This window comes from Salvia miltiorrhiza, chromosome 2, assembly GCF_028751815.1.
Source record: "Salvia miltiorrhiza cultivar Shanhuang (shh) chromosome 2, IMPLAD_Smil_shh, whole genome shotgun sequence".
NCBI lineage: Eukaryota > Viridiplantae > Streptophyta > Magnoliopsida > Lamiales > Lamiaceae > Salvia > Salvia miltiorrhiza.
In genome coordinates this window covers 50,180,842-50,199,316 of record NC_080388.1, presented here as the reverse complement: position 1 = coordinate 50,199,316, position 18,475 = coordinate 50,180,842, and the positions used below count along the sequence as shown (strand labels likewise).

The 18,475-nt window shown below is 32.1% G+C and overlaps 1 protein-coding gene across 1 annotated transcript; it reads left to right on the top strand.

The window, feature by feature from the left end:
- Positions 1 to 9,813: 9,813 nt before the first annotated feature.
- LOC131011977 (flavonol synthase/flavanone 3-hydroxylase-like) lies at positions 9,814 to 17,125 on the top strand. The gene is made up of 3 exons (XM_057939882.1): positions 9,814 to 10,429; positions 12,220 to 12,547; positions 16,753 to 17,125. The coding sequence occupies exons 1-3, from the start codon at positions 9,999 to 10,001 to the stop codon at positions 16,963 to 16,965; spliced, it is 972 nt and encodes a 323-aa protein (XP_057795865.1). The 5' UTR covers positions 9,814 to 9,998; the 3' UTR covers positions 16,966 to 17,125.
- Positions 17,126 to 18,475: the final 1,350 nt, after the last annotated feature.

Below are 18,475 nucleotides of genomic sequence, written 5' to 3'. Positions count from 1 at the left end.
TCAACTATGTTACTACGAATTACATATCAAATAGTTTTTGACTGATTGAGCAACTAATACCGCTAATATATTACTTTGTGTTAATATGATAATATCACTTTAGGCCTCATTCGGTGTTAAAGTTGAAATCAAGAGTGACAGGTGTAAACCTAGATAAAATAATATGGATTGGGTGAGATTAGTAAATTATCTTAGTGTTTGGTTGTTTAGTTTAAAATTTAGATAGTTGTTTGATAGTTTTAATTAAAATCTAGATTAAATAATAAAAGTACTATTTTAACCTTATACTAAATTAATTGAGAAATTTAAATTAATTTAAAAATAAAAAGAAATTGAGAAATTTAAATCAAAAGATAAAAAGAGAATTCCATCTTCCATCGTCTTCTGCCCCAACCCACTCCCCTCCACCCCCATCTCAACCTCAAAAATGGATTTTGCACCGCCTTTCCCCAGCAAAAAATCATGTTTCTTCCCCACCCCTAAAAATCTTCGTCGCCCCCTACCCCCAAGAACACGATGGCTCAATGCCGCCTCCCCCTCCAGTCTTCACGTCTTTCGTTGACTTCGTCGGTCTCCAACGGTCCCACCTATCGGCATTGCGCGACCTTCCTCCCTCCAGCGCCGCTCTCTTATTTAAAAATTTGGTTAATTTATTATCATCTTAGAAACAATCAAGTAAATCTCCAACAACTCAACAAAAACTAAAATCAGAGAGTGAGATTGAGTTCAAAATCAGAGAAGGTAAATTTTTTTTTGAAAAAAGGAAAAACCCAAATTCTATTGCAACCCTGTTTTAGGCAATAATCTCTCTTGTTTATTTCTCTCTTGAACAAAACAAAAATCCAAATTCTGAACACGATGAAGTGTCTAGTGTCGTCCGAAGGAGAATGGTGGCTGCAAGGAAGGTTAAGAATGGTAGGACAAAATTGTTTAAGGGTACTGTTCGGAGGAGAAAAGCAATCTAGGGCTCAAAGCAAGATACAGTTACTAATGGTGAATAATTCTTTTTTCACGGGCTGAGGTTATATCATGGGCCTTTTAGTTTAGTAATGTAGGATACCAAACGGCCTAATAAGGCCAGATAAATTTGCTATCTAGCCTTATCAGGCCTACCAAACAGGGTCTTACGTACGCACAAGAATCCCACTTCAATCATTATTTTAAACAAATTTGATTCTTTTTTGTGTGACCTTAATATTATTGAGATGCTTGTCTACTACATGTGATTCCTCGTGTATTGTGCATTGGATTAGAATGATTGAACGAAGTGTTTTGTTATAAGTATGTCAAATGAGTACTGACCAATATAATATTGTTTAAAAGTAAGTAAGAAGAACTTTTTATGCTATGGATGCTTGAGTTTTGTATCTATATTGCATTTTTTGTTTTTTATGCAGCATGTGGATGCAACTTGAGTTTTCACTTCCAAAAGGATAATATTATCACACAAAAAACAGAGGGATAAAATTATTCTTCCAGGAATTAAAAAAAAAAAGTATGATCAAGGGGAGAATTCGAGGGAAAAGAACAAAAGGAATTTAAGGGGAGACATTTTCGTTATTATATCCCTCATTTTCTTATGATTATATTTTTAACCAAAGAGAACACATTGTTATAATTAATGCATATGTAGTAAAAATTAATGCATCTGTTGTTAAAATTAATGCATCACCGGAGATTCCAAGGCTGGCAGCATTGGGAAATGATTTCTCGTCGGCTTCCTCCAACACGGCTTTTGAGTCGAGCTCTGGTCGTCGAGGCGATGTGGTTGTCTCTGGCCACCGGACGACTCGTAGGCTAGCGCCGCCTCGGCTCAGATCCATTGCCTAAATCTCCAAATTCTCACTGGTCTCGCGGCAGGAGCACTTCTCCGGCAACACACTCTACTCCACCATACCCCGATTCCACGACGGCAGCGCGACGAATGTTGCTTCTTCTTCAGCGCAGCTTGCCGCTGCTTCTTCTATGCGGCCTTGCCTTCCTCTTGCTTTGACGAGGCAGGAGGTGACAACGAGCTAAAAAACTATAGCGAGTTAGGAGACGACTGCGAGAATCGTGAGAAGAGGGAGAGCAAGAGAGAGAAAAGGGATAATTGAAATGGGGGCTGATATTAGGGTTTAGGATGTGGAGAGGGTGCAAGTCAGAGCGCCAGGTCGGAACGTGGGTCAGATCCAAATGTATGGTACACTCAGATGTATGTTCGCTATAATATTTAACTATGCTGCAAGTCCACGAACGACTAAAACGGTAGATTACATGTCACATTCTAGTGATTATCCTAATTTAATTGGCTAAGGCTATTTAGACTATGTGACAATGTGATTAGTTTGTTTATCTAAGTAATTACCTAACAATGAAAATGACAATAAAACTCAAACAACAAATGTGGATTAATGGAATGACATAGTGATTTAGGGACCAGACATCAATGGACTTCAATATAAATCATTATTTATCTTGATATGACCTATTTATCAAGGGCGATCTCACAACTAGTTTTAGCCTCCTCCCGGACGACCAAAATAGTAGATATTACAAGTCATAACTATCGTCCCCGATCAATTTCTAACATATAACTCCCAAAAACACAAATTAAAGATCAATAAGCCCTCGCTCAAACTCCCAATCTCCTGGTTTATTGAGATGATATGCTTCAAGCTCCTAGTGTATTGTTAATTATATTCTTCCGATTCAAACCAACAAATTAGAAATGCACAAAAGGTGACCAACCATTCATACAAGAAATAAAACTATGACTTGAAGGGATAATAAATACAATCAAGATATATATCAAATAAAGATGATAATCCATTACATAAATCATCTAGTCTAATCCCCAAATCAAAGGAGGATTTAACCAAGCATGTTTACAAACAAAATACCTAAATCAAGGAAACACATAATCAAAGGAACAGATAGAAATGACAAATCCTATTTCAAGTCTTGCAATCTTCAATCTTCTTATCTCTTCCCCAGTGCTCTTCAAAATGGATTATTGGAGGTAGTAATGCAGGATATGCATTTGAATGGAGTGTTGGGGAAGTTTGAATTAGGTGGAGTGATGAATGATAGCCAAAAATGAAGGTTGAAAGGGGTTTTGGGCTCAAAATCCCATATGGGGCCATAAAATGAGGTTTTCGGCCTTTTTTCCCGTGGTCACAGTAGTGACCCCGGCTAGGAATGTGATAGAGAGTGGAGGCTCGCGGTTGGACCCGTAGGTGCTTCATGTATCAAAATGCACCATGAGTCGCAGTACCACCGCGGCCGCGGGTGGTGACCGTAGGCAAGGCCCTTCCCATGGCCGCAGGGTTGCGGCTGTAGGTCTATGTGCGTAGTCCACTCGTTTGGCTCCTTTCTCCCTCGTCCGTACTTTGATGCTAAGGATTTGCCACTCTTATCCACATTAATGCTAACGTCCTTTAGATATATTTTTCATCCTCTTTTTAAGCTTTAAACTTGCATCTCTTAACATTAAATAGAACCTTACAGACATATCTTCATATGATTGGTGTCTTTCTTTGAGGGCCAAATATTAGCCAATACCTTAATTTCTTTTTGATATCTTTTCTCTAATAAAAATATAGTTGATTAGACATACATCTAACCTAATAAACAAACAACAAATTAGTAATATATATCAAAACTTGAGTTGAAATTTTTCTTGGCCACATTCTTAGAGCGGTTGGCAAAAATAAGCCAATTTTTTTTCAAACATGCAAAAATAAATAATTTATTTCAAATTTCGGTGTCTGTAAGCCATATTTAGGCTCAAATATGGGTCCAAGAGTCATCCAAAATAGCTCGATTGGGCCAATGCAGTGATTTTCTGCTGTAATTTTTATATGTATTTCTAATTAATATTTTATTTATTAGTTTGATGTTTTTCTAATCAACTATTTCCTTCGTCCAAGAAATAGAATCGCATTTGAGGATGGACATGAGTTTTAATAAAGTTGCTAAAGTTTTTGTAAGTATATTTGTAGTGACCCAAAATTTTTAACTACAAAGAAATTTATTTTTATTATTCTTATTTTTTTCGTTAATTAAATTTTAAGTCTTATAAGTCGCGCCTAGATATTTCATGAGCATGGGCATTTAATCATAATAAATTCTAAGCATTTATTATTATTATTATTATAAGTTACTACATTTTTTTTAGCCCAAATAATTATAGTTTTATTTCAGCCCAATTCTATTTTTTTGGCCCAAAGAAAAAGCAGTGCGCTTTCATGGACTCGCGTTCCCTGCATGATCTGTACCCTAATTTTCTTTTTTTTTAACAAATCAAATATTATGGAAAGATTTTGCCTGAATGATTCTTCTTGCCAAAAATAAACCTTCAACCTCTAGTATAAATAGCAGCTCTGGTAGCCCTTTACCACACACTTAATTTATTCATCGAGCTCTCTGAGTGGAGTAAGCCTCCTCTTCTTTTATTTATGCTTTTCTGTATGTTCTTCCTTCCTTCTTCCATTGTTTCTCTTTTTCGTCGAGGAAGACGCTTCCACTTTTTATTCTATACTGTAAGCATCATATCAGTAGTACTATCCAAATGTTTTTAATAAAGTTGTCAGATCTCTTTTCACTGCTTTGTCCTTTTAGTATACGTAAGTTTATATATATATATTATGTATATGCATGTACTTTTGATATGCTAGGTATACATAGATATATAGGTACTGCACTTTTTTGGGAAAACCCCCACCATATAGTGCCTTTCTTTTCAAATATGTTATTTTAATTAATAAGCTTAATGCTTCTTTATACTATAAGGGTCCGTTTGATAGCGGCTATTAGATTAGATAAATTGTACTATTTCTTACCTTTTCCTTCCGTTTGATAGGCATTTTATATAGTACTCCAAGCCCGCAATAAAGTTCAGGCCCGCATGTTTTTCACTGTTACTATGAGATTACTAATTATACGAAAATATTTTTATAAGTGATAGTGATGATAGTACATTTAAAAATAAAGGGGATACTTGGTAGTACATTCTTATTTTTTTTACTCATGTATTATTTACTATATTTTTAATACTTTATTGTAGGAAATTTGTTTAATTAAGGGTGATTCATTACATTTATGTTTGACATATATATATATTACGTGTACCTATGTATATAGCATCTAGAAAATTGTGCATTTGTGTTTTATAAATAAACTTATGTATGTAATATATGTTGTGTCCCTAAATGTGTGAATGTATATATTAAATATGTATGTGACGTAAGTTTATAGCTTTTGCTTGGAAATTAAATTAGACATGTATTATAATAAAATCTACATAGTTTTGATTCCCAGTCTCTTCGATCTATCTATATATATATATATATACTTGATCTCTTAAATGTTCTAATTTTATTTTAGCATATTTATCTTCATGTGCATTCATTGATTTAAATGTATCTTAATTATGAGTTCATAATTTATTTTTAGGCGAGGCGCGCAAGACTTAATTTTTAATTATTCTACACGTGTCAAAGAGAAGTAAATGTGGGGTTATAACGTTGCATTTAACATTTATCCTTATTATACGTTTTACTCAATTTATATGTGTGAGAAGCAGGCAGAGCCTCCGGGCTATGAGACAGAAAGTTATAACCTACGGGTTATATGAGAAAGAAAGTTATAGCCTACGGGCTATATGAGACATAAAGTTATAGCCTACGGGTTATATGAGAAAGAAAGTTATAGCCTACGGGCTATATGAGACAGAAAGATATAGCCTACGGGTTATATGAGAAAGAAAGTTATAGTCTACGGGCTATATGAGACAGAAAGATATAGCCTACGGGTTATATGAGAAAGAAAGTTATAGTCTACGGGCTATATGAGACAGAAAGTTATATAGCCTTCGGGCTAAGAGACAAAAAGTTATTGCTTTCGGGCAATATGAAAGAGCACACAGTTTTTATTGCACTTATATTTTGTTGTGATTCTTATAATATGGATAAATGCACCCCACTGAGTTTATTGTACTCACCCCAAAACAATATATTTTTCAGGAGATGGCTCGGGCGATGCGAGGCAGGGCGAATGATGGTCAAGATAAAAGAAGAAATAATATTTTTATTTCCAATTAGAATACATACTCAGTTTATGATGTTTATTTACTTCCTCTGTTGGATTTGGGTTTTAGTTATTTAAATATTGAAATCTTATTATTTTTATTCAAAGTACTTCTTTTTATTTAATAAGAAGATTGGGGCGTCACAATATTAAATGTACAATTTGTAAGAGTAATGTTAGTGCAAAAAAGAAGAATAATTGTATATTTTAAATTTAAAAATGGGAAATATCTACCCTACACTGTGTAATGTGCACTGCCCCTACGATGGTCGTATCAAGGTAGCATCGCCGCTAGGGAGAACAACGGCACGTAGCCAAGCAGAAATATAGATAGCCAAATACGTCTCGTTCCAATATTTCTCCTTAACCAAGACGAGCAAAAACGTCATGCTCCTCAGAAGTCAACGACTTATGAGCTCCAAAGCACCGTCAGGGTTATGCATCTTCGTGGGACGGGCCAAAAGGTTGTATAAGTCACATAATGAAATAGACAACTCGCTGGAAGTGGTAAGGAGAGTATTGGTAGATGGATATCAGGATTCACAAAAGGTATTGACTGCTTTAGTGCTCCGATCGTATGTGAACAATGAAGCGTATACAGTGTCGTAAATAACAATGCAGCGCAGCTCATGTCGAAAACATGCCCAAATATTGGCGTTCGTAAGCCATATTTAGGCCTAACTAGGCCCAAATATGGGTCCAAGCGTCGTCTAAAATAGCCCGATTGGGCCAATGCGGTGATTTTCTGCTGTAATTTTTATATGTATTTCTATTTAATATTTTATTTATTAGTTTGATGTTTTTTTAATTAACTATTTCCTTCGTCCACAAAATAGAATCTCATTTGAGGATGGACACAAGTTTTAATAAAATTTCTAAAGTTTTTGTAACTAGAATAAATGTACAATTGGTAAGGGTAATGTTAGTACAAAAAAGAAGAATAAATGTATATTTTTAATTAAAAAATGGGAAATGTCTATCCTAAGGTAGCATCGCTGCTAGGGAAAACAACGACACGTAGACAACGATATACGTCTCGTTCCAATATTCAACACTATATACTTCTTTATTAAACACTATACACGAAAAATAGCAATTTCACTAGAACGTAACTCTATATATATGCATATAGTTGAATTCAAATATGTATAACATTACATATAAATATGCATATCACTATTGGCCCCCTCAGGTGCCTCTCGCTGCTGCCCGTCGCCGTCATAGTTATGCATATGGTTGAATACAAATATGCATAACGTTACACACATATGCATAGCACTATGCGACCCGTCAGGCGCCTGTCGCTGCTGCTTGTCGTCGCCTTAATTATGCACATAGTTAAACACAAATATACATATATATAAACATATATATGTATAACGTTACACACAAATATGCATAACACTATGCGACTCGTCAGGTGAACAACGGCGAGAGCCACCTGGCGGTGTCGTATAGTTCTATGCATATAATTGAACATAAATATACATATACATAAATACATTTATATATATATATATATATATATATATATATAGGGTGTGGTTCTAGAGAGAACTATATTAATTGTGAGAACGGGAGATCCATCAAATCTAATGCATCCACTGTAAAAATTAATGCATTCGCTGTTAAAATTAATGCACTAAAAAAATAAAAATAAAATGCTCCCTTCAGGATTCGAACCCAGGATCTGCATTCATCCAACAAGATGATGCATCCACCGTAGATCTTGATGATCGAATGGCTGAAAATGGTTCTCCGGTCTTCTTTTATTTATGGTTCTTTCTTGAACCTCTCCCTATATATATATATATATATATATGCATAACTTTACACACAAATATGAATAACACTATGCGACCCGTCAGGTGACCAGCGACGATAGGCACGTGACGAGTCATATATTCCAATGCATATTTCTATCCAACATTATGCATATTTGTATTTATGTTCATGCACATTTGTGTTTAATTATATGTATAATTTTGATTGCAGCCGGGCAAAAAAAATTGAATTTCCGCCCAAGAAAAAAATTACAATAAAAAAAACTTTGTTCTTATTTTAATTTTTTAAAATATTATTTCTATTTTATCCCTACGTGTATTTTGTCTTGGAAGGCCACGTGTCATGCTTCTAGTGTGCCACATACACACATGATCCGCTCCTTATATATCTATACTAATATAAAAAGAACATTGGACACAACTTGTGTATTATCTATTTTACCCCTATTATATTTTTTATATTATATATTTATAAAAAGAATATAAATCTATTTAATGTATATTTTATTTAGTTGTGAGATATTTAAGAATTTTTTTTATCTTTTGTTAATTAACGAAGAATTGATGTTTGTATTGAATTAAGAATCCTTAATAATAATTTAAACTAACTGAACGTACACGTATCAAGATAGGTACAATTCCTTCAACGTAATTCCTCATCACTGACGTCCCTCGCCTCGTCGCACTCGCAACTCTGCACTCCGTCCTTTGCTCGTTGATGACTCGCAAGCATCCATATATGCGCTGCACGTCGCCTTTCTCACCGACCTCCCTCGCGCTTTGAAGTCTATATATTTATAAATTGAATCAATAAAAAATTATTAAAATTTATTTTTATTATTTTATTAAGATTGATGATTTTTTAAACTGATCTAAGTTGAGACCAAAAAAAATTATTAGTTTATAGAGTTTATTAGTTTATTTGATTATTATTTTAAAAATGTTTAGTTATAGAATCCAATAGACAAAATTTATAATTAAAATTTTAAATATAATAAATAATATATTTATATTTTCTACTTTTATCAAATAAAATAATATTGATTATGCGTACAACGTATGCACTTTATGCTAGTGTGTGTGTGTGTGTGTGGATGAGTTATACTGAGATTGCTATCTTTCGTGAAAAATTAAAATGATTGCATAAGCCAGTATATAGTGTTGCATAAATTGCGGTATATATAATACTGCATAAAAGTTTTACTTGGGTTCGAATCTTGTAGGGAGCGCAAATTTTATCTAATTAATTGAATTTCGTTATGCAGTCATTACAAGCAACTTATGTAAATTATAAGTATTTTATGCAACATATATACTGACTTATGTAATCATTCTCCATTCTCACCATATATATATAGGGAAAATCTACCGTGAAAACACTTCTTAAACTAAATAAAAATAAAAACGTTTTTCAATGTACGAATTTTATGTAGAATACGTATGAATTCATCCAACAGGGTTACGAATTGTGAAAAATAAATTTTTGTTACCTTTGGGATTCGAATTCAGGACCACGAATTCATCCAACACGGTTACGAATCAACCGTAGATCTTGATGGTCTAAGGGCTGAAAATTGTTTATATTTTATATTTTAAGAAATGTTTTTATTTTAGCCCTCTCATATATATATATATATATATATATATATATATATATATATATAGGATTGGGTTCTACAAGAAAAGGAGAAACATGTCAGTAATGCGGTTGAACATACCAATAATTTATTGAACGTTTGGGGTTTGAAATCTGGATACATTCAACACAATTACCGATACGTTCATCAAAAATTTGAATGCGAAATTTAATCTTAATTATTGACCGTTCGATGAATCATGATCAATGACTGAGATTGTTTTTCCTTTTGCAAATATTTATTTTCTATTGAACTTCCTCCTATATGTCTATATATATATAGATCGCATGGAGATGAAAATTTATCAAAATAAAAATAAAAATACTATTATAATTCCTTCCACCAATCCTATAAGTAACATGCGATGGACATGACGCAAAGTTGTTATTTCTGTTTTTCTGTTTTACTATACCACCACCATGTAAGATCACTTTGACTTTTTTCTTCCATCCCCAAAACACAAACAAAAATTAAGTCAATACATACGATTGCAATACAACAAATTAAAATGGAAAAAGTGCAAAGTAATGTTGCGGGCCTATGCGAATTGCCGGCGGAGTTCATCCGGCCGGAGGCGGAGCAGCCCCGTTTCACGACGTTCGAGGGGGCGGATGCGGAGGTGCCGGTGGTTGATTTCGGCGGCGAGTGGGAAACGGTGGTGAAGGCGGTTTGCGAGGCGAGCAGCAAATGGGGGTTATTCCAGATTGTGAACCACAGCATCTCCAGCGAAGTTATAGACAATTTGCAGAGGGTTGGGCGGCTGTTTTTCGAGCTACCGAATGAGGAGAAAATGGCATATGCGAGGGATCCAGAGAGCAAGAGCCTTGATGGCTATGGAAGTAGGCTTAGAAATGGTTGGGTTGATCACTTGTTCAACAAAATATGGCCTCCTAACGCCGTTGATTATCGCTTCTGGCCCAAAACTCCGCCTGATTATAGGTATTTCTTTTCTGTGAAATTTTCTTCGTGGAATTTTAAATTAATGCCATAAATTTTTGAAATATGTATGAATGAATATGCTGTGAATATTAGATGATGAGTTAATAGGTCAATATTATTTAATAAAAGGAAATAATATCCATGATGATAAAAAAAATTTGAAAAAACTAGCGCCCCCGTGCCGCCGCCGCCACCTTCCCTCCGCGGTGAATCTTTAATGGTATTTTGATGTTGTCATCGGTAGTGGCATGTGAATAAATAAATTAAATAAAAATCAATCTTGACCTTGTAGAGTTGTAGTTATAATTTACGCGAAAAACACAGACTAGTGATGTCCACTTACGGGAGCTAAAATTAAATAATTGTTGGGCGTGGCCACTTATTTAATTCGCTACGAAATGCATAGACAAGGAAAAGAAAAGAAAATTTGTCACGAAGTAAAAATATTAATAGATTTGCACCAAATCTATGTTGGAATAAATAGCTTATTTAATGCCATAATTATTTTGTAATTAATAGAATTAAAAAGTATTTTTGGAATCTACATGTTGAGTAGATTAATTTGGTATATTTACTTGTTCAAATCTATAAAGAATTGAATGGGTACTTAATTAATGCCCAAAGATAGCCACTGTTCGGATCACCTGTTTGCCCAAACAGCACGTGACGACGGTTCAGGACCGAAGAGACACGCTGGTTCGAACCACCTGTTTGCCCAAACAGTGCACCCCTTCGTACTGAAGAGACACATCTCTTCGAAACAGAAGGGTGCACCTCTTCGGACTGAAGAGTCACGTACGTTCGAGGAAACCCCTGGAACACTATAAATGGGGCCCTCCAGAATGAGATTAAATACACTAACGAATTCAGATAATCAACTTGTCATATTAGATTAGTTTACATATTCAGTCTCGAGTATCAAGCCGTTCGACCGGATAGCGATCTCCTAGTGCTAAGGACTCCTCTATCATCCCTAAACCGTTGTATCTTGGGGGCAATTACTGTAGATCTGCGATCTACGAGCACAGAGCGGAAATAATTTTTCCTTACGGAGAGAGATTTAATCTCGCCTCGGTTCTGCATCTTTTTTCATTTATCGTCATTTATTTACTACACTCCCAAATAACAACCTATATAGAGGGAAGACATTAATAATTCAGCCTAGTAACGATTCCAGTTGAAACAAAAGCCCCAGTACAGATACTACTATTTAATTAGTTAGGTTAAATTAATGGTATCCACACGATGAATATATTTCTTATAGGAATATTTGCAATATTTGCCGTAAAATACACGAACTTTCAGCAAAATTTGATTTTTCCCATAACCTTTAAAATTTGAAAAACAAAATACACCACCTTTCAATTTTTTCTAATTTTTCCCACGGATATGAAATACCCTAAATAGAAGCTGATTTTAGAGCTTTTGACTTAGATTTTTTGATACCTAAGCTTGACGGATAATAAAGGTGACATAATAAAGTCGATGCATTGGCTTAGGTATCAACAAATCTAAGTCAAAACCCTAAAATCAGTTTTTAATTGAGGCTATTTCTATTCATGGGAAAAATCAGAAAAAAATCAGAAGATGATGTATTTTTTTTTCAAATTTTAAAGCTCGTGAGAAAACTAGAATTTGCTGAAAGTGTGTATTTTACGAAAAATATCTCTTTCTTATAATGTCACACATGGAAAGAATAACGAAAGTTTCACTAGTTTAATTAATTAGGTTAAATTAATGGTATCTGCATCGACAACTCTACATTTTTTTTACGATTATTGAAATGGTAGGGAGGTTACTGAAGAGTACGGAAAAAATCTGCAAGAAGTGGTGGAGAAGCTGCTGGGGTGCCTATCGTTAGGGTTGGGGCTAGGTGCGGAGGAATTGAAGACAGCGGTGGGAGGTGAGGAGCTCGTCTACAACCTCAAGATCAACTATTACCCACCGTGCCCCCGGCCGGACTTGGTTCTTGGGGTGCCGGCGCACACCGATCTTTCCGCCTTAACAATTTTGGTGCCAAATCAAGTGCAAGGACTCCAAGTTTTCCGAGATCAACATTGGTACAATGTTTCATACATTCCTAATGCCTTGATCATCCACATTGGAGACCAAATTGAGGTACGTTATATCTTCATTAATTATATCCTTTTATTCTTAAGAATTAACCACCAAATCTTTATGCATAGTAGTATTAAAAAGTCGAAAAGTAATATCAAGTACATATGGTCCGAATTTTTTAATAATTTCATGGGACCATGACTATTAGATTTTTTCAATTCACATTAACGGAGTATATACTAGATATAAAACTAAATATTGGATTTTTTTTAGCTCTATACAAATTGACACAATATTGTCAAAATTAATTACAAGTAAATATAAACTATAATCAATTCGAATAGTCAATTTCAAAAAACAATATATCGTGAACAGCTTACATGAGAAGACGCACTGAAAAGATAATGGATCAATAATTAATAGAACGATGTGATCTATTTGAACTTATAAATATATAGCTTCTTTTGAGAAGAAGAGTAGATGACGCATAAGACCATCTTTAACGGCAACAACATTTTGCCATATATGGTTAATTGAACGCCTCAACATTAAAGCAAATAAAAAGAGGGCGGTCGATCACAAGAGAAATGAGACTAGGTGGTCTCTCTCTCTCTCTCTCTCTCCTCTATATTCCATGTTTGAGAGAGAGACACTTCTTTCCACTCTATTGGCTTTCGAAATTTTATTTAAATTAATATATAAAATTATCATTTATAAAATATTTAAAAAAAATAGAGACCACTCTTGTTATATTTTAACACACTCTTTAAATTTTCTCCTTTTTTTTCCTCTACACATAACTTCTATTAATTTTTAAATTATTTGCAATATTTTAATTTATACTACTAAATTATTATAATTAAAAATAATAATAAAATAATTATACATAATATTATGGTTGAATGATTAGAGTGATCATTGATAAACCACAAAAAGAGAGGTGATTGGATTGAAATGAATATTAATGATGTAGAAGACAGATAAATTAATTAAATATTAAATATGATTAGATGATTGAGTGGTTGGTGATAAACATAGTCTAAGGAGAGTTAAAGAATCAAGAAATAGCGAATGACTCAAAAGAGTTTTGTTTCTATTTCCTAATTGAGTAATCGGGTTATACCTAATTAACAGTCGTTTTATTTTATATGATTGAGTAATTTTATCCTTAAAATTAGAATTTCTTTAATCTCATTCTTGTGAATGAGTTATGAACAAAGTAAAATTAGCTTAAATGATATCAATAATTAAAAGTCTTGAGATATCCTAAAATTCTACATCCTTCTAAGTAAATAAGAAAGAGTCATTATGCGGCCGGGTCGCCCCGCGCCCAAACTCGTCACCTAACCCGTGCCCTTGACCCGCTCTCTTTTGACACGCGCCCCCAAATTATTACATTTGTTCATAGTAATTGTTACTTTTAATAAGCATAAGATATACAGTTGTTCGCACAAATGTATACTTATGTAAATATAAGTATTTACCTTCATTCAATATAAAGTATTATATTTTCTAAATCTTAAACACTGTAAACTAAACCCTAAAACTTGGACACTAAACCCTAATAGGAGTATTTACTTTTAATAAGTATCACATATACATTTGATCGCACAAAAGTATACTTATGTTAATATAAATATTTACCTTCATTTAATATAAATCATTATACATATCAATAATTACTTTTCCTTACGATAATAATTATTTGATCAAATAATAATATAGTTATTTATGTTTATTAAAAATAATAATTATTATAACAAAAGTAATAATTGATATGGAGTAAGATAATATTTCAAAAATATTATATTTATTGTAATTATTGTTATAATAAAAAGTACTAATTATTATTATAAAGAATGGTAATATTTTTGAAATATACATTTCTTCACAATATTGATGTTAACTACTTATATTAACATAAGTATACATTTGTGCGAACAAATGTATATCTTACGCTTATTAAAAGTAACAATTATTATGAACAAATGTAATAATTTAGGGCGCGAGTCAAAGGGGTGCGAGTCAAGAGCGCGGGTCAGAGGGACGGGTTTGGGCGCAGGGTGATCCGGCCGCACCCAATAATTGGCGAATAAGAAATTAGTCTTCTGCTGAAAAAAAGAAAAAAAAGAAATTAGTCTTATTATTTTAATTTATTGGGACTAATACTCAAAAGTAATCGTGCCCTAATAAGAAAGGATAAGAAGAGATCTAACGAGTGTGAAGGAGCGAGTACTACTTGGCAGTATAGATTCAAGAATGCTGCTAACGCCTTTTTCCTTTCCAAGAAAGTTTGGTTTTCAATTTCAAGAAAGAATGAGATGAAACTAAATCAAGCTTAGGTCGTCAACAACAAAGATCCCTCATTGAACACAAAATAAATCATGAAAATTAATTCGTATATTTTAGATGTTTATTTATATATATCTCATTTCTAAAGAAAGATATTAATTCGCATTTAATCCATATATTTCTTCTAATCCTTTCTCCGAACAAAATATATCCACGTATACATATACTACGTGCACATTTCTTAACCAAATATCCATAGTAAAACAAGCAAATAAAATTAATTATAGAGGGGCTGTCGCCGACATGCACCTTCATTGATTAAAAGCATTCAAATTCAAAGAATATTAGAGTTGTGCTTTTACACCTCTGCATTATTGTCCATCCACAGCTTCAGTGATTTGTTAAACAGCTCGATAGTCAATCAATTCATTACTTAACTAAATTAAATTAATTTGTTAATGATTTCTTGAAAGAAAATAAAAAATAAAAAATTCTAAACTAGTTAATGGTGTGCTTAGCTTAGGTACTAGGAAGTGTCACCAAGAAACAGAATATGAGAGATTTATGGAGCCATATAACAACAACAATAATAACAACAACAACAACAACAACAACAACAACAACAACAACAACAACAACAACAACAACAATAATAATAATAATAATAATAATAATAATAATAATAATAATAATAATAATAATAATAATAATAATTTCAGTTTGCTCATTATTTCCAAATATTTAAAACAATAATATTTAATTTTAACTTCGATATACTGGCATAGACATTTAAATAAATAAACAATAAATCTATGCAGCCACGTTGTGGCCACCCACAATCTAGTTTAATAGGGAAAATTTTAATTTATTTAATTTATTTTTTAAAACAAAAATAAGATTTAGTTATTTTATTGTATTTTCTACATTTTAGTTATTTTTTATAAAAACTTTTGCATCTTTTATTTTTAATTTATTTTTTAATAAAAATAAAAAAAATATAAAAAATAACTACAATGTAGAGAATACAATAAAATAATTAAATCTTATTTCTATTTTAAAAAATAAGTTAAATAAATTAATCCTTTTTTATTTAAATGATTTTTGGGTGGCCACAATGTGGCTATTTAGCATTACTCATAAATAAAGTCTATATAATACATGTGCAATAAATATCTACAATGTACGTACGTAATATGCATATGTTTATGATTTGAGTAGTGCTATTTGGACAAAATTTGTCTGGACAAAAATAAGGTTAAATTTTTTAAAAAATCAATTTGTTTATAAATTTTGATTCAAGTTTTAAAGGATTTAGTTAGTTTTGTTGTTTTCTCCATATTGTAGTTTTTTCGTAATTTTTTGTTATTTTATTTGTAATTTGTGTACTTTAAAAATAATAATAATTAAAAAGATTATTAAAAAATTACAATATAAAGAAAACAATAAAACTAGCTAAATTTTATTTAATTTTGAACCAAAATTTATAAATAAATTTATTTTATAAAGTATTTCATCATATTTTGGCCGGACAAATTTTGTCCAAATAGCATTATTAGTGCTATTTGGACAAAATTTGTCCGGACAAAAATAAGGTTAAGTTTTTTTAAAAATCAATATATTTATAATTTTTTATTCAAGTTTTAAAGGATTTAGTTAGTTTTGTTGTTTTCTCCATATTGTAGTTTTTTCATATTTTTTTAACATTTTTTAAAAAATTTTGAAACTACCCAAACATCCACAAACTCCACCTACCACTAGACTACGAATATGGCAATATATTTCAGGTACAGTACAATGAAATAATTAATGTAACTAACACATTATCAGCATTGCAGCTATCAATGTTTTATGACACAATAAATCAAGGGCCATCTTGTACAAAATTCTATACCTAATTTACTTCAGCGTGCATTAATTACAATCATCTTTTTGCATGCTTTCATTTTATCTTATTTTATTATTGGGATTCATAGATATTGAGCAATGGGAAATACAAAGCAGTGCTTCACAGATCAGTGGTAAACAAGGAGATAACAAGAATTTCATGGCCGGTTTTCATGGAGCCACCTCCACATCTTGAAGTCGGCCCTCATCCTAAACTTCTTAATCAACAAAATCAGCCCAAATATAAGACCAAGAAGTTTAGTGATTATGCTTATTGCAAGCTCAACAACATTCCTCAGTGAATTTATATTTTAGATTTCATTTTTCAATAACCACTGTCCCTGATTTTGAGATTAATTAGATTCGTCTTTGTAACTTTATTGGTATTGTATTAATTGATAATACACAAATTAAAGAACATCAAGAGAAGGATTATATATCCGCGGATTTGGCTGTTGTTAATTATAGTAGTATTGAGTTTTTTTTTTTGGTTGAATGTTAGTATAGTATATATTGATTTAAGGGCATTAGTTCTTTGTGTCATTATTGATTTGAATATTCCCCTCGTCCCACTGTACGTAAGATCTTTTTTTTGGACACAGAAATTAAGAAAATTGTATTTTGTTTGTAGGTGAAAAAGTTAAAATGTGTTTAAAGGGTAAAATCTTTACCAAAAAATGAAAGAGTCTCACTTACAGTGAGACGACTTAAATAGAAAGAGTCTCAGATATAGTGGGACGGAGAAAGTAATATTTTTTTTTATTATAGTTGTATCGCATCTTTTTATAGGTACCCCCATGTGGATAACGTCCAATAATATTTTTTTGGAATATATTTGATATTTAGCTTTAGGGGAGTCTCATTAAAAGTATTAATATATCTACATATATTAAAGTTTTTTTAATTCATAAATTAATGCTCCATCTTGATGCCTACCATTTTTTAATGGTTTTTATACCCACGTCCTTATTAATACCAGCCTATCAAAAACCCGGCTACCCTCTTTTTCTCTTTCTTTCACAAAAGCTTGGGTACACCTTGTTGTACCGTGCAATCGGATTAATTCATATTCAAAATAATATTATTTATATAGGTTGAGTCAGAATATGAATTCAAATCAGGATGCGGATCAAAATTTAAATAAAGATATAACTCGATTGTACGGTACACCCAGGTGTACAAGACCACCTCTTTTTCTTTTGGGTTCCTAATTTATTTTTAAGAATAACTTAAAGGGGGAAGTTAATTGTTGAGGCCTATAAATAGCAGTTTAAAACCAAGTTAGAATAATTATATAATATGATTACTGATTCAGAGCTCCATGTTAATTATCTTTTCTATGTGGCATTATATAATCTCTTCATTTTTATTTTTCTCAAATTTGTTTAGAATTAATTGACTTTTTTCATCCCACAATTTGGCCAAATAAATATTTAGGTTAAATAAATTATTACTTTAGTTCAATGTGAACAATTTAATATTTTTAATAAATATTGAAAAATCACCTAACCAAATATAAAACTATTGTTATAAAATTTATTTATAAATTACAACATAAAGTGATTTCCCGTTGAAAAGTATATTGCAAATTAATTTATATAAATTAAGACAAATTAATTTTTTTACAAACTCTCCCATATTATACATTTAGAAAAATGTAACATATTTTATAAATAAAAACTATCGTCAGTTATTTTGGATAAAATTAATAATTAATTGTGAAGAAAAATAACATGTGACATGGAGAGGAGAATGCATGCGCCATTCACAAAATTGTGTATATTCTTAATTGGACAAACCACTACTCAACCT